The 24,264-nt window shown below is 42.0% G+C and overlaps 1 protein-coding gene across 1 annotated transcript in view; it reads right to left on the reverse strand.

Annotated features, from left to right (window-relative positions):
• Window positions 1-4,198: 4,198 nt before the first annotated feature.
• ndrg4 (NDRG family member 4) overlaps window positions 4,199-24,264 on the reverse strand; it is a 54,384-nt gene continuing 34,318 nt past the window's right edge. The window contains 15 exon segments of the mRNA XM_054619331.1: window positions 4,199-4,353; window positions 6,711-6,749; window positions 6,922-6,973; window positions 7,115-7,150; window positions 9,220-9,267; window positions 11,133-11,184; window positions 11,455-11,511; window positions 11,684-11,787; window positions 11,951-12,007; window positions 12,115-12,201; window positions 12,306-12,366; window positions 12,867-12,929; window positions 13,170-13,209; window positions 13,212-13,289; window positions 16,625-16,730. Coding sequence (XP_054475306.1) covers window positions 4,199-4,353; window positions 6,711-6,749; window positions 6,922-6,973; window positions 7,115-7,150; window positions 9,220-9,267; window positions 11,133-11,184; window positions 11,455-11,511; window positions 11,684-11,787; window positions 11,951-12,007; window positions 12,115-12,201; window positions 12,306-12,366; window positions 12,867-12,929; window positions 13,170-13,209; window positions 13,212-13,289; window positions 16,625-16,730 — 1,035 coding nt within the window.

The following is a 24,264-nucleotide window of genomic DNA, read 5'->3' on the forward strand; positions in this document are numbered from 1 at the left end:
TTTCAGGCTATTTTCATATGTTGTCCTCCAATTCACTGACAGATATTGTACTCCAAAACCATGTGATCACCACAATGTAGCTCCTGAATGTTCCAAAATATCTTTCATTGTGTACAATGATACTACTGCTAAACCGAAAAACGAAAAACAAATGCACAGAACAGGAAGTGATAAAAAATGTGTTAGGAAGCAAAAGGTGAAAAAAGGCCAGCAAAAAGCACTGAGTGAGTAGGAAACACCTGTACTATACGTGGAACACATGGTAAATCTGGATGCTGAATTGGCCATGAAATACATTTGTATTGCAAGACCTAGAGCTCTCTGTAGCTGATTTATGTATGTACCTAGAGTGTGGAAACATTACATTAATATTTTCCAGAATAATTTTATCTGCATCAGGTGAAGAAGAAATGTTAACAATATGACGTTAAATCACAATACTAAAAATGTTAAAAAGTTTGAAGTTCACTAATGTGTGTAGCATTGCTCTCATCGAGGGGTGGCATCTGTCTATTAAATAATATAATTTAGAGATATACATAAATGGAATAATTCATGGCAGAGGTGAGAGCTGTGCAAACCAAATATATTGAAAATGTGCACCAAAATACTTTAAATGATCAGACACCCAACTCCACAATATTCAGACATAAAGTCTTTATTTCATACTTGTTACTTGGTCAGTACATGGACAGAGACAGCTTACTTTTTTATATTTATTTGTATATAATATATTGAAATTTGACATTACACATCTTAATGACAGCAAAGTAGGTAAGAGTCCTTCTACTGATGTGAATAGAAACAAGCTCAAAGGGAAGACTCCCACAATATGAAACAACCAAACGAGAAAAAAAGAACTTATTGCTCAATACAAATCAATCATAAAGGTAGTATGAAGAACAAGAGTACTAGTAGTACACATGAAACAATGTCATTATACCAAGATGAAGTTACACCCTATTGTTGCCTATCAAAAAACAAAAGAAACTCCAAGGGAAGAGGAACAGAAATATGTTAATAAGATTTCTTCACAAGTGTTAAGAGTGTTTGCTTCGGGTAACCTGCTCTATAAATAAAAAGTATCTACAAGTGCAAGGAGGACCAAGGTCTACACAAACTGATCGAGTGCGGCTCAAAGGAGCTGTCGACTTCCACACATCGCTACTGAACTTCACTATTTCTAGACCTTGAGGAGGCGCAAAAAGGAGCTGGGTTTTCCATGTTAAGGGGTTCTTAGAGGCTTGGGTTGACAATACTGTACAGCACTTCAATGAAGGACAAAATACATTCAGGAGCCCCCCGGGCAGTTTGGGTCGAAGTCGTGTGGGAGGAAACCTAAGTGTAGATGGCAGAAAATAGCTTAGTGAAGAGAGAAAACGCTGAGAGTTAAACATATACTCCGCTACATGCAAACTTCAGTGGCATGAACTTTACCTATGAGGTTCTGCGAGGAGTAACTGAGGAGTTCGATCTGGCTGTCCAATATTGTCTCACAATTTCTCTTTTTTTTCAAACTTTACTTCAACAATATTCTCTCTAGCTTCATCAAAAATCACATTCTTTCTCCTTTTAACATTCATTCACTCACAATTGTTCAGGTCAGAATCTCTCTCCATGTTTTGGTAACACAGCCTTTTCATCTTCCTAGCTAAAATAATTAAAAATATATCTGCTTGTCTCTTGCCCCCTGGTGCTCAGAAACACAACTAACACTACCAACATTTTAAAAAGTGACTTCAGCTGATAGCCCTTTAGGGTGCGACTGGGTTTGCCTGTGAGGTCCGGGGCACCAAGTGATTGTTTAAGGGGGAAGGGGTTATTTTTTATGTTTTTAAGGTGGCTGGGGTTTGCCCTACATTCCGAGCTTGGCGCACAAATGGCTCCAAAAAAGCCCCGCCCCTTACAGGCCACCTCAGGAAAGCCCACACCTCAGCAATAGGAAGCTACGCCCCTTTTGACAGGGGACCAAAGGTTTTCTTTGTAAAACTGGTAACAGGAGAAGGTGACATGGTACATGAAGACTGTACATTACTAAGCCAAAAAACCAGGGGAGACCTTCTCTGATCACTATTGTCAAGGCGGACCAGTATTACAGCAAATAACAGAACACAGCTTCACTAGTCTATAACTATACTTGTATACATGTTTTATACTGTACTGGTGAGATTATGGTTGCACATTACATCAAAACACCGACTGATTAACAATGGATTCCTTCTTGTGTGTGTATTTATGTATTTTTTTTGGCTCAGTTCCCTCACAAAGCCAAGCCCACGCAGGTTTTATATGAGAAGGTGTGTGAAAATGTGTGTGTGGGTTGGTGGTTGTGGATATTTGTTTGTGTGTGGGTGGGTAGCTTTGGTATATCCACGGAGAGGGGCTGGCGCTGTAAAGGAAGGCTGCTGCCAGTTCTTTGGCGGTGACCCGGACAGAGAGCTCGTTGGGTCGGCCTGGTCCTGCCTCGGTCCCCCCCTGGTCTAGTTTGGTTTGGGTCAGAGTGTGATTGTCATGTTAGAGACCACAAAGAGACGATTACGGCCAGAACCACGTCCGTGCACTGGAGTTTCTGACTGATGACAGTGGTTGCATCTATGTTTAGTAGCCACATGGACGGTGCTATTGAATAATGCCCTATTATACTAGATTCTACTCAGATAATAAAATGTCCTAAGATTACTTTTACATTCACATGCATAAACATGTTAATAAATACTTATTCTAGCATATATTCATGTAGTTAGAAATGTGAGATGACACAAAGCATAAAACTGCACTCAGCAGAATGCTCTAATGTGAGCAGTAATAAGGGAAGTTAATATGATGTTCACCAGCCTGGCCTCCTTCTGATGCTCCATTCAGCATCACACCTAAAATAATTGAGCTTTCTCTGTTTGGAAAGTGATAATAAGTGAGTGATTGAAGTCTGGAAAATCAAGTACAATTCCACCTCTGAGTAGCTTACTGATCAAGTGCTTCAGAGTATCTTTGCTGCGATAATTGCTACATTCGATGTATTAATATGAATCATTTTATGCTTCTCCTAGCCAACAATGTGGAGTATCAAAGATGGACTCCAGTGGCTCCCAATTCACAGATTGTCATCTTCCTCAAAATCTAGATTATTCAAACCCAAGTGTGGTTGTACTTTGGCAACGTCACTTACAGATTAGTGTGGTAAAAGCATGTTTGTGTCAGCTAAACTCCCCTCACTTCTACGCTGGCTTCATTTCTCAGCACCAGAGGGTGCCGCTTCCTAGACGCCCATGTACGCTGATGCTATCACTGTTTCGCACTCTAAGAGTGGTTTGACATCAAATCTCACCGAGTGCAGCTTTAAATCAGTGTGGTGTGCTCTAGCTATGCTCTTAGACTAAAACAAAAGCTAACAAATCCTCTATAAGCACTACAGGTGTACTCGTCTACGATAGGCTATGTTCTGTTGTCTGTAAAATTCTGGACACGCACTTTCTGACACTCACCGGTCATGGAAAGAAATAACTGGCTCTTACAGGTAACACAGAGAGAGATCCTCACAATTTGTCCATACAACAACATAAGAAAAAACTGCTCGCAAAATACTGATGCATAACACTTTTTCATTACGGTACCACATACAAGTTCAGTTTTCCTTGCATTATATCCTGCATTTTCACCTTCTCAAACAGATTTCCACATTACATTATTAAAAGCAGCTCATATTATATATTGCTGTGTGGACTGGTGATAGACAGGATTACTTCCTTTTTTTGTGAAGTGAGTGGTGGGGGTTGGGGTTGCAGGCAAAGAATGAAGAGACAATTAGCAAACACAAGATTGACACTCCAAGAACAAAAACAGTTGCCTAAATCTTTCAGTGCTGGGCGACGGGCGTGGGGTTGAGGTGGCTATTTTAAGGTGTGGTTGGGGGTGTTGTTAGTAACAACACTTATGGTATCTTACAGTGGAGGGGGAGGGTGGGGGGAGGGGGGGGGGGGTGGACAAAGGGATCTAGAGGAGACAGATGAAGACAGAAAGAGCTGTCTCCACCTTTATAAACTTTCCTTCCTATTGCTGTCTTGCTCTATCTACCACTTCTGACTTCACAGCTTTGCATTCTGCTCATCCTTTCCGACTTGCTCTTTCTCTCTCCATCCATCGAGCCCCCCTACCCCGCCCCTGCCTCTCTCTCTCTCTCTCTCTATGGCTGGCCGACCCTTCAGCAGGACACCTCCATGGTGTGGGTGATGGTGCCAACTCCCTCGGTGCTGTCGGAATGGGTGCAGGCCCGAGAGCGCGATCCGTCAATTGATCCGGCGCTGGTCAGGGAGGCCGTCCTGGAACGAGCCAGGCGGGTCATGCTGGCGGAGGGCACTGGGAGGAAGGGGAGGTGTGGGGAAATAAATAAAATAATTCAGCACTACATTTGGTAAACAAAAGTGATGTGATCAGTTAATATTGTGGAGACGTTAAGAGTACATGCTAATGTGGGCAGCCCTGATTGGTTGGAGTTGTTCATTAAAGCTTTCAGTGTCTTGACAGACACACATTGGCAGCACCATGCACTTTGTGTTATATGAAGCTCAGTTCTCCTAGTAGAGCTGTTTTATTATGATAAAATTAGTTCTTATTTATTTATTATACATATTAGATTGCGTTGTTAACTGCTGTCTCAAGGGTCAAGAATGACCCGTCAAGCTCTTTGTATCTATCCTGTGTCTGAATATATTAAGTTGAGTCTTACCCACATCAGAATGAGTCAGAAAAAAAGCAGTAGGAATCATGCAATAAAATGGAGTCATGTTTCTGGCCACCTGATAAATTCACGCTCCTTTTAGCTCTTTTTTTGGTCTCCTCCACCTCGTGAGAAAAATATCAGGCTCTGAAGTGGCTGAATGGTCAACTATGTGTTTTTACTCTGGCGGTATTTAGAAAATATGCATCGCTGTCGATAGATAAGCTAAATCATTTTCAAACCAGCTAGTTTAAATACATGAATTTGAGGCAAAGTCTCCCATATACATTTCACATTTAATTGTCAGTCATTTATTTCCATTTGACTAAGTGTCGGACATCAATTATTTAAATCAAATTTAGTTTTTGCAATTGAATATACCTTTGAAATCGCTATCTGTCTCATCAGCTTTTAGGAGACAGTTTCAATTCTCATTTCATCTTGAACTTTATTGCAGGGTGCTCTGAATAAGCCACTCAGACTTCTTTTCTCTACTGCACTGAAATTATTGTTCATCCTATTTTATTTATTTTGAATTCAAATAATTGTGCTAAATAAATAAACTAAACTACACTAAACAGGAAAAATACCTGGAACGGTTGAAACATTAAGACTGAACACCGGATTTAGGAGTTCTCAATCAGTCCAAGTCTGGTAGAGTTGTTAGGTTCTCGTACAACTGTTGAGCCTTGCTTCCATTGAGGCTGCAGAGTCTTTGGTAAAAAATGCAACGAAAGTCCCATGGCCAGAGCCCTAGAGGACAATTTCAAGTTTCAAGAGCACACCTTGAAAGTTTCGTATTGTATACTTTGCTTATGTGGTTCAGGTCCAGAATCTGCATAACCCTGAGGACAATTTGAGTTTTTGTTCAGTCAGCGTTTTATATAGGTATTATAAGCTTAAGTTCTCATTTGATTTGATAGACTAGATTTAGTGATCCGTTGGCCAGTCTCCTTTAAAGCCGAAACTATTAGTGTCCAATGATGGTAGTCATTTAAAGACATGGTCATTTGTCACAAACGTAGTCCAAAATTCTGTGCTCCAAGCTAGCAGAAGGCCATGCAAAGAGCAGTACTGGAGATGCAATGGCAGAGGTAGGGGGGAGAGGAAGTAAGGGCAGTATATTTTTCCGTGGGAGGAAAAAATACCTTTGATAAAACAATGATGGGGTACAAGGTACGGAAGCCCTGAGAGGAAAGTAAGAAATAAATTCCGGTGATCCATTTTTAAAGTCTGATCTAAATTGTTTTAATGTCCTGTGTTTATGACTTCAGAACTGGTGAAAAAAAGGATACTCTTTCTAGGTTCTTTTTTTAATTTTATTTTTTTCAATCTGTGAGACAGGTGGGGGAAAGTTCTCAATTAAGACAGGATTTTTTGATTATTTTTTCATTTTGGAAAACAGGTGAGAACACATGTTTTGCCAGGATCATGCAGTGTTTGTTGTTGTAATATTCATTCTGTTCACAAGAGGCTGAGGTGCACCACTGTCCCATGTTCTAAATATGATTAAAAGCATTCATGTTTTCTTCCAGGTGAGTTTTCAGTTCTCCATGTGCTCTCAATAAAAGGAACACATACTATATATTATCTGTTAGCAAGGTATGTAAATTATAACTCACCTGACTGAAAACGTGAATGCTTTTAGTCCTACTAAGAACATCGGACATAGTGGTGCACTTCAGCCTCTTGTGGCCAAAATGAGTATTACAAGTTTTGACCTTCTTTCGCGTGGCAAAACCTTTTTCTCAGATGTACTGAAAGTAATATACTCAAGAGAGAAAACTAATTCGATCAGACTCAAAACATTTTTTTTCTCACTTTCCACTCAGGGCTTCCGTATTAATGTCCCCTCGGATAAAAAATAAAGAATAAAATAAACTTAAACATTTCATAACAAGCCAAAATGTTGTATTCATAAATAAATGAAAAAATGCCAATGTCATCCAAAAGGGCAGCAGTAAGAGGTCAGAGGTGAAGGGGGAGGGGGAAGTACCTGGCCCTCCACTCAACCTCCGATCCTTCACATAAGCGACTGAGAGAACGGGGCAAGGGAGACAGAGGGCAAGATTAACACAGCTCATGTCCCTCTGCATGAAATACATCAGTCACTCACACATTACTATGATAATACTTCTGCTGATATAGCTTTTCAAGTGAAATTACTGAAAGGTCAAAGACACATCTTGTTTTTTCTGCATACTTACTGTAGCCCATTCCCTGCAGGAAATACTTGAAGGCTTCAGTCAACTTCCCAGGCTGGAACACAAAACACATCACAGTTTTCATTTCACTGAACAATGTCAAATATGATCCGTCAGATTTTTTTAAAATATAATTTAATGGCATTTGTATGGCAGCCTGTTGACTATGCAAGGTCTTTTGTTTGTGTGTTACTACCTGTGTGAGCTGGGGAAGTCCACCAGAGTCAGCCATCTACCACAAGAGGAGAGAGCAGCAATTAACCAAACTGCTACACAAACAACTAGAAACAAAGAGGCGCAGCAATTGTACACCGTCTCTCTTTGCCTGCCTCCGTTTTTCTGCCAACGGTAGTCTTTTCCTGTCATTGGTCATATTTGGTGTAAATTCTGTGTGTTGTACAAGTAAACTGTAAAGTCATCATAATTGAGGATTACAACACAAGATTACAGGTGTCTACGACGTGGGCAATGTAATTGTAAAGTGTCCAATTAGAGTCTACCTGGAAATCTTTCTAGTTTGTCTACCTTCTCTCTCTACTGTCTGCTTTGACAGGAAGGTAAAATGGCTTTTGAGATTAGTCTTGTCATCTGTAACTGTTCATCTAGTGCTGGATGCAACATGTTACTTCATTATTGTCAGCTGACTGGTGCAGAATTCACTTTTTTGTGTCTTTTGTTGCCATTTATTGTCTTTGTATTCATATTTAAATTGTGCTTCAAATCTTAGTTTGGTTCATTATTTCTTAAAGGTCCTATATTGTAAAATGTCCTATTTTCATCTTGTTGTTGTTTATTATAAAGCAGATCAAGTGCAGTTTCTGAATATGGGCTGTGTTATTGATGAGCTGCTAAGAGCCCGAAGGATAGTAAAAGACAAAACCCACCACATCACCTGTTCATTTTTTTTATCATCCTCCATCCTCCACATATAACACAGCTGTTTGTTTCTAATGAAGTGGGACTACATACTGCATTTTGTTGTACAACCCCGTTGTACAATGACAACAAATTAACCTTGTAACTTTATGCATTTCTCCATGGATTGAGCGTTAAGATAATTATAAAGTATGTATATGCATTCTCAATAACGTTTCGAGGGGAACATATTTTCTGCGGGATTAGAGTCACAGTTTCAAACAGTTTGAAACAAACAAAAAAATATGCCATGTGCACCTCAAACAAAAAATGAAATAACTCAACATTAATATTTGTCTCTGTAGATTGTTGTTGTTGCAGAAGTACAAATGCAGCTGCTGTTTACGATTCTTATTAAGTAGAAAGGGAGCTACTGGTCATCACAGGAAGTGCATCCACTGCACTGCTGAGGCTTTATCGTCACATTGAAAGACTCAAAGGTTCAGGCAAAGATGTAAATGGACTGTACTTGTATAGCGTTTTTACTGTCTTCTGACCACTCAAAGCGCTTTTTAAAGTGCCACCTGCACATCAGGACTATCTAACCATTCATACAACATTCACACACCGCCAAAACAGCCTGCTGAAGCAATTGAAAGTGTCTTGCCCAAGGACACATCAACATGCACTAGAGGAGCTGGGGATCAAACCTCTGATACTCTGATTGCAGGACGACCCTGCTCCACCACTGAGCCACAGTCGTCCCTGTGTGTTGATGTGTCTTTAGACTTTTTTACATTAAATAAAATGTGTCTGTCTAAAAAGATGAATGTATGAGCGTTCAAAGCAATCTTTTAAATATATGCAGAGAATGTAGTTAATTGTTCTAACATTTTATATTTATGTTTGATGACGTTTTTGATTTGATAAGTTTGTTACTTAAAGTGCTAAAGTTTGTTACTTAGAGTTCATTTCAAAACAGGCTAATTAGTACATAACTATTTATTATATATGGCAGTATGTAGGCTGGTTCTCAAACTTTTTTAATTAATTTTGGAACATTTTTGCAGCCAAGTACTCACATTTTTGTTAAAAAAAAACCAACGTTGGGGCAGTTGAGAGATTACAGCAGTTAAGACATTGAATAAATGAATGTTGAATATAAAATGTTGTTTATTCCCCTTATGTTTCCTCTTTTTCCCCCCCTGCAGTACTGTCTGAGAAACACTGGCCTGTATATCATTGTTAGGTAACAATCGCTGTTAAACGTTTACAATTTTCAAAGTTGAGCATTCATTTACCATCAAATTGTGTAAAATATGTTTATTATTTATTTATTTTGTGTATGTAAAAAAATATTTTATATTGAAGCAGTGCTTCCACAACAACTCAGACTTTTTGTCTGATGATGGAGTAGCTGTGGGTGAGATGAGGACACTCAGATACCTTTAGGAAGGTGGTGTTGGTCGGGTCCAGCTTGGAGTTGCACTCGACCTTGAGGACAGAAAAACAGCAGGTTGAACTGAATTAGGTCAAATAGCTGCTGTAACAAAAAACAAACACTTGTTAACTTTATGGGACTGTTTGTGCTGCATGTATAGTTCATATGTGGAGACTGTGTCAGCTGTCTGTCTGTGTGAGTGACCCAGATACTGCAGTGTGCTGCAGAGATGAGTCACTCCAGCAGGCTGGGAGCACAGCCGCAGTGTGCGCACACACACACACGTTTTTGCACGGTGCTCTGCTTACTGCTGCGTTTAATCTTTAATCCCTCATACAGATTCCCGAATTACATATGAGGAATGGAAACACAAATGTTTTCAGTGAAGAGCTGTATAAATAAGATTCAATGTCAGATGATAATCAGCAAAACTGTTGAAGATGAGCTGCAGGATCTGCAAATGTGTGTTTAAGATCAATGCATCTCTCTGCTTCTCTTACATCCCTCATACCCCTTAAAGACGTTTTATAATAACCCCTCCCTTCATACACCTCTTCCGTCCCATTTCTCTGAAAAACACGCAAGTGATTTGATTTACATTTGAATATGCGGCGGACTATCTGGTGCAGAAGCATAAATATCTGGGTCACTTCAAACTAGCAAAGCAGAGCGAGAGGCCATCTGGCCCCTGGAGAACACACACACAAACAAAGATCATGTTTCCATCAGTTTTTGGAACATTAAACTGACTTACATTCACTTCCTGGAGACTTATCCTAATTCTGACTATAACCACTAGCTGCTTAAATCCATGTCTCCACCCTGAGATCTACTGATTTCTGTTATGGAGAAGTGCATTTTGTAGAAAAGAAAAAGAGAGTGTCCCCAATGTGAATATAAAAACAATGATGTCCCCACAACATGACTAAAACAAACATATACAGTTTGGTTTTCATCACATTGACTTACATTCTTTTTCTGGAGACTTACCCTAACCATTAACCTAACCTTAGCTTTTTATGAGTCATATTTATATTACTATTACTGCTTTTGTTATATATTTTAATTATATCCACTGCTGCTGTTAATAGTAGTAGTAGAACATGTATATTTTATTAGTTTTCTGCTATTATTAGTGCTACCACTGCTCTAATTATATGAATAATTTCTATCATATAGATTGAATGTGTTGTTATGTTGTGCATTCTGTACACATGACATCTATTGCATTCTGTCCATCCTGGGAGAAGGATCCCTCCTCTGTCGCTCTCCCATAGGTTTCTTCCTTTATTTTCCCTGTTCAAGGTTTTTTTGGGGAGTTTTTACTTTGTCCGATGAGAGGGTCCATGGACAGATGATGTCATATGTTGAACAGATTGTAAAACTCCAAATTTGTGATTTGTGATATGGGCTTGCGCAAATTTAAGTTAATTGAATTGAACCACAACTAGCTTAATCCTTTACACTGGCCTTTAATCACCACAATGTGACTTGGTAAACTGATTTAACATAAGTAATACACACACACACACACACACACACACACACACACACACACACACACACACACACACACACACACACACACACACACACACACACAGATGCAGAGAGAGTGAACCAGGTCTCTGCTGGCTGACCTGTTCCTGTTTTACTGAATGAGGACGAACAGACTCTACCTGGATTTAAATGCTGAGTACAAAACACCTAACAGGGTAAGAACAGGGGGAGGAGGGGAGAGTTTGCTCTTTTGAGCTTGAGATAGACTAATAAATCCTAGAAACAGGAAGAAGTCATGGAAATATGAAAGTGAACGGAGTGAGCTGAAGAAGAGGGATTTCTGGTGAAACACAAGTGCTGCTGATTAGAGCGTAAGTTTTCAGAGTGTTTGGAGAAAGAAGACAGATCCTGGACTCACCACTCCCTCCTCGGCCGGGGCGTTGTCTCCCACAACCAGCATCGCGGGACACCTTCAGGAACATGCAGAATGTTTAGACAAGTAGCTGGAGGTGAACCTGACTTCATCAGAATCCTGGCTATAAGCTGCTGCAGTAAAAGAGGTAGAGGTTTTCTAAAGGGACTCTGGTGCTACAAAACACGAAAACTTTTGTCCACAGGGACCGCCAGAATTAAAAACAAAATGAAAGTTCCTCATGTAGCTTTAATATATATATTAAACATAAACCTCAATTAGACCCAAATCACCGAGATAATGTATCTAGCTTTATTATGAGACTCACTTCAGGGTCTTTGCGTTGAGCACCGAACCGCTGCGATTCATCTCCAGGTCCCTCCGACTGAAAGAGACAACATTATTGTTAAGAGCAAGTGTGTGTGTGCTACGTGTGTGTGTGTGTGTGTGTGTGTGTGTGTGTGTGTGTGTGTGTGTGTGTGTGTGTGTGTGTGTGTGTGTGTGTGTGTGTGTGTGTGTTTTTCTGTGTGTTTCAGTAGGAAACCGTGTCTCTCCACCTGTTGTACATGTTCCAGAAAAGCTGCAGGTTGAACTGGTTGACGGTGTTGTTGATCTGTTGCCGGTAGCTCTGCACCAGCTCTGTGTTGTTCATCAGCTCCTCCTGCAGACAAACACAACAACTGGCTCAATATCTGCATCTGACACAGGAGTCAGTTTTCCTTGAATTGTTTTTAATGTTTTTAACAAGAACCAGAAAATGAAGAAGAAGCAGAATAGCAACTAAACAACAATTGTCCAAAGTTATTCCCGGACCCTGAGCTTACCTGGCTGAAAAGATGTGGCAGAATTGTATCTGGCAGAGCGCTGGTCAGACCTGACAGCTGGGGGAAACGCAGGGCGATAGTTATTGTAAGAACAAAAAAAAGCATGTCTGGATATGTAAATGTATGTGCAACAACTAGTATCATATACAGTCGTAGACAGGTACCTTGGTGGCAGCCCAGTCAATCCAGCCTTTGCCATTGGGGTCGATGTTGAGCAGAACCAAACCCTCCACCAGGTCAGGGAAGATCAGCTAACAGCAAAACACAGAAACATATTTAGTTTTGGATTAAGAACTCAGAGCACTTGAACCATGAATGTTAAAGTACACTGTAGATGAAACGGGATGTGACTTACAGCAAACTTGGCCAGAATGTAAGCTCCAGCTCCGACTCCGATCCCAACGATGCTCTTAAACCTAAAAAAGACAATACATTAGAGGCAACGTTTCAAGGACACTTATTGATACACAACTGTAAATAGTTGAAATGGGTGTAGGCTAAATGGATACAGTAGAGTGCTGTGATAGTCATGGTGTGCCTATACGATGTTCCAGAACGGCTTTGACAGATTGGAATTCATTGTTTGTGCAAGAGCCAAGTGTTGTACTGTGGCTGGTACTGTGTGTCCAGGCACTCAATATTGAGTTCACTACCTCGCGGCTTATATTAGCATGCTCATGATCCTTTTGAATGTACTAATAAATATCTGAAAGCGTTGGTGTCAACAGGGAAGTTGAACATTTAATTGAATGCGTTCTTTTAATTGTAACACAAAGAGGACAGATGTAGTGGATAGTTGTTCGCAGCGACACAAACATGTCTGGTCTTTTCCAGCTTGTGCAGCACAAAGAAGACATGATGTCCCTGCTGATTGCAGTCGACTCTGTGAAAAGTTGTGGAATTTAAAAGCACCAACCCAAAGTGCTGCACCACAGTGGGCAGCATCCCAGCCAGCTGGTCCATAGTAGGGTACTGGTACCTGTGGAGAGAGAGGACACAACTTCTGGTCATCATTGCCTCACATACTGTGATAATACTGTGATAAATTCATCATAATGCATCAAATCCTTTGAGATAATTGATAATCTGCAGCATTATCTGTTCAGAAAAAGCCTAACCCCCGACCAACGACACATACAAAAATATAAATTATTATCCGTTCATTAGTGGTTATTATCAAGTGTCTGGTCAAGTGAATAAATGTGTGTGCATATTGTACCCCTGTGGCATCTGTGATGCTCCAATCTGCTGTCCCGGGCGTCAACGTGGCAAACCACAAAGTGCTTTGTGATCTCCTGCATGTCCTCGTTATTGAAGAAGGAGTTGAAGCACAGCTTGTCTGCAGGACAGCAAGGGAGAAGAGGAAATGAGCAGAGGTAGCGTGGGGTGAGGGGAGAGAGAGATAGGATGGAAGAGACGTAAAGGGCATGGGGAGGAGTAGGAGAGGAGGGGTGAGAGAGGAGGAATGTGATCAGGTTAGACGTACACCACCCTCCTTGAAGGTGACCATCTGTACTACTGATGCCGTGCCAGAAGGAGGAGGCAAAGACGGCTTCCTGACTAATCCAATATGTCATAAAACCCTTATTCACCTCCATTTTAATTCAAATAAAAAAACTAGTTTGAAACACTCATTTGCCTTCATATCCAGGTAAGTTTCTTAAATTATATTTTTAAAACATGTTCCATGAAGAATGTAACTTCTTAAAATAGTCGAGCTCTATGTTATTGTATTAACATGAGATGTGTTATGTGACTATGTATTAACTACTCTACACTGCCACTTTGGCCCGGTTTCTCTAGCTAAAAAGATAATAATATATCTCAAGAGATTTCCTAGTTAATAAAAAAAAAGTGTTCATCTTGCCTAGCTTAGCTCAAAGACTGGTACACAGGTGGAAGCTGTTCCCCTAGCTCAGTCAACAGGCAAATAGATGCACATTCCACCTCCAAAGCTTTCTTATTTCACTGTGTATCTTGTAAGCTAGCTTGCTAATGAGTATGAGTTTGGAGCGTTACGATTGCCTCTCAGTGGCGTTTAACATGGCAATGGCTGAGCCGTTGGTTCATAGCTAACAGTGCTAACTAAGAGTTAAAACTACAGCAAATGTGTGTAGTTATCTAACTGTGTAACCTGGGGGGAACTGGAGGGTGGGCGCTATGTTATCAGCTGTAACCTCCTTATGGGAGCAGTGTAAAGCGGCGGCCGTTTCTAACCAGTGGAGCACACTCACATGCACTAAAATCACTTTTTGTTTTAGCCAATGATGCAGACTGTGATATCAAAGAGAGTGTTTACCTCGCTGCAGTGTCAAACAGTCATATAGGTATATGTATGAAGGGAACAAAGTCAAAAAGATTAAATATTAACAGTCTCAGTTTTAAATTGAGACTGTTTCATAACCTTTTGCTAGTTCCCTGCGCTCTAAATAAAGGGACCACTATAAACTATTTTCTAGTCATTCATTTATTCATTTTCCGTAACCTGCTTATCCAGTTAAGGGTCGCAGGGGTGCTGGAGCCAATCTCAGCTGTCAATGGGCGAAGGCAGGGTACACCCTGGACAGGTCGCCTGTCTGTCGCAGGACAGACATATAGAGACAGACAACCATTCACACTCACATCCACGGGAAATTATAGTCTTCAATGAACCTTAGCTGCATGTCTTTGGACTGTAGGAGGAAGCCGGAGAGAACCCACGCTGACACGGGGAGAACATGCAAACTCCACACAGAAGGTTGTCTAGTCCAGGAATTGAACCCCAGCCCCTCTTGCTGTGAGGCAACAGTGCTAACCACTACACCACCGTGCAGCTCTTTTCTAGTCTTTCTTAAAAATAAGAAAGAGATTATTTGAGAGTGACTCACTGAGGATTTCAACCTTAAGAGCTTCACTTCCTCAACAAGTATATCAATTTTCTTAACGTAGCATTCAGAACTAGCTACATGTATAATGGATGTCAGCTCTGCAGTTGGCCTACTTTCAGCCCGTGCGTGTCGGGCTCAGCGAAGCCGCCCGTGCAGCACTGTTTCCTCTCGGGTCGTGGCTGCGCCACGTTAATGAACGCACCAATTAGCACGAGAACTGGGTCGGAGATAAAAAGTTGGGGAGGTCTGTAAGGTGAGTGCCTAATGATTGCCGCAGCGCTGCCTCCGGCTCTATGTGGGCTACTTATGCACTCAGAAATAACAACGCTCCATGAGGACAGAGGTGAGAAGTTTTCTCGTAGGTAAGCGCTGATTCATCGGTCAGCGCTCGCAGTCTGCACTCCCACCCACATGACCTATTTTTTTTTCGCTCTGGACTTTCCTTTTGCTCCCTCTCTTTCTATCATCCGTCTCCTTTTTCTGACCTCTTTTCTACTGCTTAAAACCTTCTTTCTCTCCCTCACCTCTAATCTCTTTGTTTCGCTTTATATTTTCTACTCTCTCCTGTTCGCTACTTCTCTCTACTTGTGTGTGTTTAATCTTTTTTGTTTTTGCAGTGCTCCTCCTTTCATCCCTTGCTCTGAATGATTGTGCGCCATGTGCGCCGAGTGATTTAGCGACTGGCTATGAATACTAATAGCTCGTGGTTCTGCTGCTGCAACAAGTTATTTTTATGCTCTATTGTATTCTTAAGTCTATTATATTCTGTGGGTTTTTTTTGCTTGTTCTTTATTACTGTATTTTTTTTTCTGTGTTTTCTTGCTGAACTTGGCTGCTTTGTGTTCTTAATTGTATCTAAATAAGATGGTGAATCCAGTTTTATAATAATGATGACAAAAAGAAAGAGGACCAAAAAGAAAAAAAAAAGGCAGTGGGACGAACGACAAAAGCTCGACATCTTCAGTCAAAACAGCGGTCCTCCAAACCCTTGTCATCTATCCCACCTCCACCCATTACTGGTTAACCGAGTGACTTGGTTGCTCGTAGCAATGGCAGCAGAACATGTAGGTGTCCTTATCAATTTTAAATATGTGTGTTTATTATCTACCAACGATTTACTTTAGTAACTATGAGCATCCACAGACGCATTCAGCTGAAAGCCACCAGTTAACACGGTAACTGGTTAAACTGAAACACCTGTTGCTCTGACACGATCGTGATCCTGTCGGAATTTGTGTAGAACTTTAGTCGATTCTGACAAACGACCATCCAATAACCGCTGGTAACAGTTTTAATTCAACGTTTGAAGCTCGCTTACTCGTCTGGATGGCCGGGGAAATAAAAAAAATTCTGTCGTCAACGTGCGCACCCATATTTCGGATGACGTCACCTGTAAAAAGGTCTGTGGATAATGCTGCTTTTAGACTTAAACATAGATAGTGGGAGGATTTTTCTTCGCCATTACCTGTTGGTAATACCTGTACCTTGTTATAAGTCTTTATCTTTACATTTCAGGTACTGAAAATGTTTTTTCTTATAATTTCCACAAAGTCTTCACACTGTACTAAAACCAAAGCTGCTACTGTGTGTGTGTGTGTGTGTGTGTGTGTGTGTGTGTGTGTGTGTGTGTGTGTGTGTGTGTGTGTGTGTGTGTGTGTGTGTGCGCAAGCTAGCTGAGTGCAGACAGGAAGGAGTGGTGTAGCATAGAGGCCAATTATCACTTCAGATAAGTGTAGAAACACCTTGCTGAAAAGCCTGGAACATCTGTCAAACCACACACACACACATATTCTTCATGGATACTCACGGTTCAGTCCCACATCGTGGTAGGTGAGGATCGCAGGCTTGTTCCCTTTCGGCGCCCCGCGGATCACCACATGCAGCATCCCGTATGGGGTCTCGACATCGTGTTCCTGTGAAACACACAAACACACTGTCACTCACCTGGTGTTCACACGCACAGTGGGACGCTGCAATGAGAACATTTGGAGCCTGAATCGCCTCGGGGAAAATAGAAAAAGTCGCCTTATCTGTCTCATCATTTAACCTGCTTTTTCATTAAACGTCAGCCGAATGCTCCTTCACCGTCAACAGCCATTAATCCTCAGTGTAAAGGCCTTAAAACTATCAGAAAATTTAAAATACTCTCAAGGACTTTGCATCAAAACTGATGATACCAGCAGTGATGCCTATTTGTGACAGTCACATCGCCTTTCCAAAAGAAAGGTTGCAGGCAGAAGACCAACTAGCAGAATCGTATTGACCCAGAGCAGAGATTGTCAGTCTGTCTGAGCTAAACTGTTGTTTAGCATAAACTACTGTAAGATATTTGATTGAGTTTTCCTTTTGGCAAAATACTCGTACTAGATACATACTAGATTTTAGATTCTCTTGCTGTTTTTTAGAGTTTGCCTTGGTTCTGACTAAGGAGCCTTGGTGGTTGTTGAACAATATAGGGTATGTTTTGAATACGTTGTGCACAACATGATTGGTTGATAGCTTTATTCACTGTGTGAAAGCTCAGAAACATTTTCCTGGCTTTGAAAAAAGGTGCTTTTTTGCTAAGTAATATTGAGGAGTTCTCCCTGATGGCCAGTAGAGAGAATGCAAGTTTAAGGGACTTCACTTCACTTCACTTCACTTCACTTTTCAGTACTGGAGGTTGCCGCATTCTTCATCTCACCTGAGAACAAATCATGTCCCGCTCTCCTCTAAGGATTTCCTCAGTTATTATTTCCTGTTCCATTTTGGTGTCACCTTTTGTCATTTCACAGCCTGAGTGCTTGTCGGCCCCGTCCAGATTGTTCTCACCTGTTCCCTCGTTATCGCCCTCCTGTCAAGGAGCATTTCGTCAGCGTTCCAGTGCTGATTTCCTGGTGGTTTTGAGACAAACCTTCACTAATATGTACTAAGATCATGTCTGTAGTTTTCTTTAATTCCTTTGCATGCATTTTGGAATGATACTTGTGCAGCAAATCCTGACTTTTGTTCAATACCACTCAGTATGTAAAAGCTTGCACCAGGGGCCAACCTCGTCTTTTTCCAAGTGAAGCTATTGTGGAAGTGTCTTAAAACCTACATTCTCTCTACTGGCCATCAGGGGGCGACTCCTCTGGTTGTATAGAAGTCAATGAGAAAATGACTCTACTTCTCTCTTGATTTATTCCCTCAGTAAACATTGTAAACATAAGTTTATGGTCTCAATCTCTTGTTTCAAGTCTTCTTCAATACAGCATGATGTTCATTTAGTAAATGATGGTCCCTTTAGAGTCAAATAGACCATAAAGCAGGCTATGCTTTAGGGGGGCTTACTGTGATTGACAGGTTGCTGCTGCTACCAGAGCTGAATACAGTGTCTCTATGTCACTCCTCCCCATTCCAAATATGGTAACTTCCGTTCATTGGTTGAAAAATAACCAAGATGGCGACAGCGAAATCGTCAAACTCAAGGCTTCATAACGGCAGGAAACAAACCACTGGTTTATGTCACCATGACAACATCCACTTCTTATATACAGTCTATGGTTGGCAACAGCTTCACAACACCAGACAAGGATTTTACCTTAACTGGTAAAAAAATATATATATAATAAAAATCACAATGTCTTACACACAACAATGAAATAATGAGAAGTCTTTTTTTTAATACTATGATTTAGCAGAATGTGAGAGCACAGATCTCTAGAGGCTCACTCTGTCTCCGAACAGTCAACTCGCTGAGCATCCAAACCTCTTTTGATATGACCCACATTTTGTCAGCATCTGCTGGTCAGAGCCAGACAAACTCAAAATGGAGGTATTGGAGTTCTGCATTACCATGAGCCGCGCAATGTAGGGGACACACACACACACACACACACACACACACACACACACACACACACACACACACACACACACACACACACACACACACACACACACAAACACAAAACACAAACACAAACACAAACACACACACACACACAGCAGAGAGTGGTGCTTTTGGATTATTATGCCTGGATTAGATGGTAAAAATGCCCTGCAAGCCTTTTTATTGATGCTGCTGACACTCACGCTGTGTATGTTGTCCTACAAACAAGAGTCATTGCTGCCCCCCCAGTGTGTTTTCACATTTTAAACTAATCAAATACAGAGGAATAGTTGGCTTAAAATCCTCTGTCAACCTGCGGCTGTTAATCTGCAGCAGCCGTGTGCTATTTGTAACATAACACAAATTAACTGCGGAATGATTTAAATGGCTCACAGTACAGAAACAAACAGCACTTGTGGATGCAGCCAACTGCCAAAAATCTCCCCCTAAACAGCAGAAAGTCACACAGCCAGCAGTTAGGAGTTAATCCAGCCAGATTATCTCGCTATTATTTCAGCATCAACATAAGTGTTATCTGCTATCAGCGTTCTAATTTGAGGCAGTTACTGCAGCAGGAGACATTTCACAAACACACAAGCCCCTGATGACCTTCAGACGTCCGGGGGGGGTGTTCCAGTGTCTCTCAGTGGACGTGAACATCCATCTTTCAAAATAAGACTTTTTTGACACTCCACAGCAACGGGATTGGTGGGATTATATTCTCACACTCACACACAGCTTTTACTCATCCGTTTCAAGGTTGCAAAAATGGATGATGCTGCAGAGGGATTATCACTTCCCCAACACCCCTGCGCGCACACACACACACACACACACACACACAGGTGTTTATCTGCAGAGGTATGTGCATCGGTGCATTGCGCAGCATCTGTGTTGGGGGTTAAGTGTGTCAGTGGGCCAAAGGAGGACCAGTCGTTGACACTGACGCTGCAGTTTCTCCTCCTCCAGACAGAACACATTCTACACAGTCGTTGTAACACAGCTACATATTCTTTTGCCTTCCATAAAAATTAGTTTCAGATAAAAATCTTTTTTTCATTTTTATTCCAGACATTTATACCAAATTTAACATGTAGAGTCTAAAAGAAGGAGCTCTAACGCCATCATCAGACTTTTTTGTAAAGACCAAAGAAAAATAAATTCTGACATTGTTGACACCAGATCCAAATACAGTGACTCACACACCCCTCCCTGCCACTCACCCCGTCCCAGCACTCAGGCATGGCTTCACAGTGACCGCGCTCTTGGCCGACAAAGAGGAAGAGGAGGAGGAGGAAGATGAGGAGGAGGAGGAGGAGGAGGAGGAGGGTGCAGACGGCAGACAAGTGACCAGGCCTCTCCTGTTTTAAGGGACTAGGTCCTGGTGGGAGCCGGATGTTTGCTGGATGCTGCGGTGTCTTTGTCTGCTTCGGCAGCACTCCCACCCACTCTTAAATTCGGAGCGCCCCCCCCCCCCACCCCTCCTGCTCCATAGGCACCAGAGACAGAGACAGGGTGTGGGGGCAGGCAGGAGATGATTCGCTCGCGGCGCTGCCTCCCCTGCACGGGATTGGTTGGCTCTCTTGTCCGTCTCTCTGAATGCTCTCTCTCTCTCTCTCTCTCTCTCTCATCAGCACCACTGCTCTCTAGAGGTGATCTATTTCTGCTTCACTGTCTTTCTGTTTTTCCTCCACTCGTTTCAGCCTTTTTGGCAACATCTAAACAACTGCTCACGAATTAGCCGCGATGAGGGCAAATCTTTTGATAAAAAAATATATAAGGAAGACCTGCACTGGGAGTGTGCAGTCAGCCTTGACATGCTATGTTACAGAATGCAGCAGTAAACAACACTCAGATGAGAATCATCAAACCTCTGTTGTTGCAGAAGCCTGTTCTCCTTTGTATGAATTCTACTGAGAGGCTTCAGGACTCTAAGCTTCTCCCAAGAGCTAACATTCATTTCAGGGTAGTGACAGTGATCTGTGACTCGCATGGGGCAAAGTAAATTCACACAAATTCTCAGCACTATGTTCCAATTTGGTGAACTTTAACTGTAAAAATAGCAAACTGTCTGGACAATGCTGAATTTCCAGAGAACTGAGAGCCGGAGGGTCCAAAATGGAGGAAGCTAATGTAGCTTGTTAGCTGTAATAAATAATAATAAACAAACGTGTTGTATGGCCACCAGACTCCATTCTTAATTCTGTCTATGTTAGCCTACGTTAAGCCATATTTTAGAAAATAAGGATCTGTTTAGCATGTTGTTTTATCTGTCCTCTGATATTTTGTTTTAGTGTGCGCATTTTGGTAACTTTGCTACGGTCAGAGTTAGAGGTAAAGAGGTTTCCAACCTTCATTGGACTTGGCCGCAGCCAGGGTAAGTAATGTTAAGAAAGTATCAAGAGTAACCTAAATAATCCAGCCCAGTGTTGCCAAAAAGTAAGTAGCTAGCCGCATTAGCTGCAAAAGTTGAAGGAGTCTCCAAGTCGTCACCACTGACAGCCCGCCCCCCAAAGCCACTCCCCCAAATGTATTAGGACCATAAACAACCAACATCGCTATTGTTAGCATTTACAGCTGTTAAGCTAGCAGCTTGTGGACGACTGAGTGTACGGGCAGAGTACCCCTGTTGCCTGTTAATATTCCAGCTCGTTTTTAGCATTATTGTGCACTTGGCACTGAAACAGGAACCTGTTTAAATCTGCACACATTTTAATGATAAGCCTCCTGTTTCTTGTCAGTCTGGTTGATGACTGTACAGCGTTTTGTTCTCAATGTACGAACAAATCATATAAAATAACTTCAATAAGATTTTACTGGAAGTCAGAAAACAACGTTTAAAAACAAAGCAACAGAAAACAATAGATAACTGAACAATTAACACTAGGAGAGATAATTAGTAATTGGGTGATAACTAATTGCTATGTTCAGACGTCAATACCATCTTTTAAATCTCTATTTTCTATTTGATTTTAATTAGCAGCCTTGTGGGAAGCACTTAACTGTAACCTGTAACAATATAACATGCCGTCATTCTTAAAAGAAAGTAATTTGACATTTGAGAAAGTTTAGTTTTATCCTTTTGCATGTCAAGAAGACTTATGGCTTCCTTTGCCTACAGCTCAGGAGGCAAATTCTGCCAGCTCTGGTCAGTAAATTAAAAGCCAATGTGATACATTTTGCTCAGGGCCTCCTGAGATGAACTCTTAACATCCAGAAGTATATCTCCAGTTGAAATAAAATATTACATTAAGGTTTGCTGACGGGTGAGAAGCGTACGTGCACAGTCACATCACTGTAATGGTGTCACATGCTGACCGTACTAACAGTCTGTGTGTCATCCAGCGATGTGGCCCTTTGTCCTGCCTCTTCAACCTCGTCTCTCCCCCTTTTCTCTCCCCATCTATCCCCCCTATCCTGTTGACAGAACACTTAGTGTGCTGACTCAATTTGAAACCCTCTCTGCTCTGAATTTGTCACTCCCCTTCTCTCCACAGAGGAGATTAACTCTCTCCCTGCTGACTCCGCAGTACTCAGTTCACTTTAAACATACAGTCTCTGCAGGGGTTATTTAACGAGCGGTGATTGGCGGTTTACACAAATATTGATATTAGAGATATTTCAGGCTGCATTTAACAAATGTAAATGTGGATCATCACATTCAAGTTTTAAAATTGACTTGCATTAACCAAAATTATTTCAGCAGGGGTTTATGCTGAAAAGCTCTATCCTTTATTGCTGTGAAACAATTGGTTAAGTTTAGGCAACAAAATGACCTGTAGTAAAAGACCATGGATTTTTTAGAATAATAACGAAACAACGTTACGTAGCAACGTTACGTAACAACTTAAAGTAACAACGTAATTGACAACGTAACGTAACAACTTAAGGTAACAACGTAATTGACAACGTAACTGTCAACGTAATGTATAACAATGTAAAACATCAGGGTAACTACTTAATTTAGCAACGTAATGTCACAATGTAACAATACAACTTAATAACGTAGCCTTACAACGTAGCCTAACAACGTAGCCTAACAACATAGCTTATGAATGTAGCCTAACAACGTAGCCTAAAAACATAGTGTAACAACATAGTGTAACAACATAGTGTAACAACATAGTGTAACAACGTAGCGTAACAACTTAGCCTAACAACGTAACGTAACGACTTTGCGTAACGACTTTGCGTAACCACGTTGCGTAACCACGTTGCGTAACCACGTTGCGTAACCATGTTGCGTAACAACTTAAAGTAACAACGTAATTGACAACGTAACATAACAACTTAAGGTAACAACGTAATTGACAACGTAACTGTCAACGTAATGTATAACAATGTAAAACATCAGGGTAACTACTTAATTTAGCAACGTAATGTCACAATGTAACAATTCAACTTAATAACGTAGCCTTACAACGTAGCCTAACAACGTAGCCTAACAACATAGCTTATGAACGTAGCCTAACAACGTAGCCTAAAAACATAGTGTAACAACATAGTGTAACAACATAGTGTAACAACATAGTGTAACAACGTAGCCTAACAACTTAGCCTAACAACGTAACGTAACGACTTTGCGTAACCACGTTGCGTAACCACGTTGCGTAACCACGTTGCGTAACCACGTTGCTTAACGCCGTGCTGTTGACTAACGACGTTGCTTAAAGATGTTGTGTAACGATGTTGCTGTCACAGTTCTTCCTCCATACTGTCAGTAGCTCCATACTCCCTGTCACTCTGTCTCACTCACCTAATTGGCTCACTCTGTTCACCTGCCTGTCACTCTCTCTCAGTTCACTCTGGCCACTCCCAGTTCCACTTCCAGCTCACAGCCCAGCCCCCTCTCTCACCACACTCTCCCTCACTCACCTAATTAGCCTCATGCAGTGCACCTGTCTGCCACACCCACCTCATCAGCACAATCCTTCTCACCTGCTCACTCTGCTGCACCTACACCCTGCAGTATTTAAACCCCAGTCAGTCACACACTCGCGGCCAGATCGTTCGTTGCATTTATGTCAGACCTTCCAGCAATTTCCCGCTCCGGCCCACTCCTGACCCGTCGGCGCTCCGGCCGACTCCTGACCCGTCGGCGTTCTTGCCGACTCCTGTCCAGTCGGCGTTCCTGCCGACTCCTGATCCACCGGCACTCCGGCCGACTCCTGTCCCGTCGGCGTTCCTGCCGACTCCTGACCCGTCGGCTTTCATGGCGACTCCTTCACCTACTGACCAGTTGGCTTTCCTGCCGACTCCTTCACCTCCTGACCTGTCGGCTTTCCTGCCGACTCCTGTACCTCCAGAACCGTCGGCTCTCCGGCCGACTCTTGACTCGTCGGCGCTCCGGCCGACTCCTGCACCTCCTGACCCGTCGGCGCTCCGGCCAACTCCTGCACCTCCTGACCTGTCGCCGCTCCGGCCGACTCCAGTCCCGGCTGGGCAGCAGCCTTCCCTGGGTCCCGTCCCGGCTGGGCCGCAGCCTTCCCCGGGTCCCGTCCCGGCTGGGCTGCAGCGTCCACCTGCTTCCGCTGGGTCACAGCGTCCCCCTGCTCTTGTTCCCGCTGGGTCGCAGCGTCCCCCTGCTCCTGTTC

This window comes from Anoplopoma fimbria, chromosome 19 (genome assembly GCF_027596085.1).
Source record: "Anoplopoma fimbria isolate UVic2021 breed Golden Eagle Sablefish chromosome 19, Afim_UVic_2022, whole genome shotgun sequence".
Lineage (NCBI taxonomy): Eukaryota > Metazoa > Chordata > Actinopteri > Perciformes > Anoplopomatidae > Anoplopoma > Anoplopoma fimbria.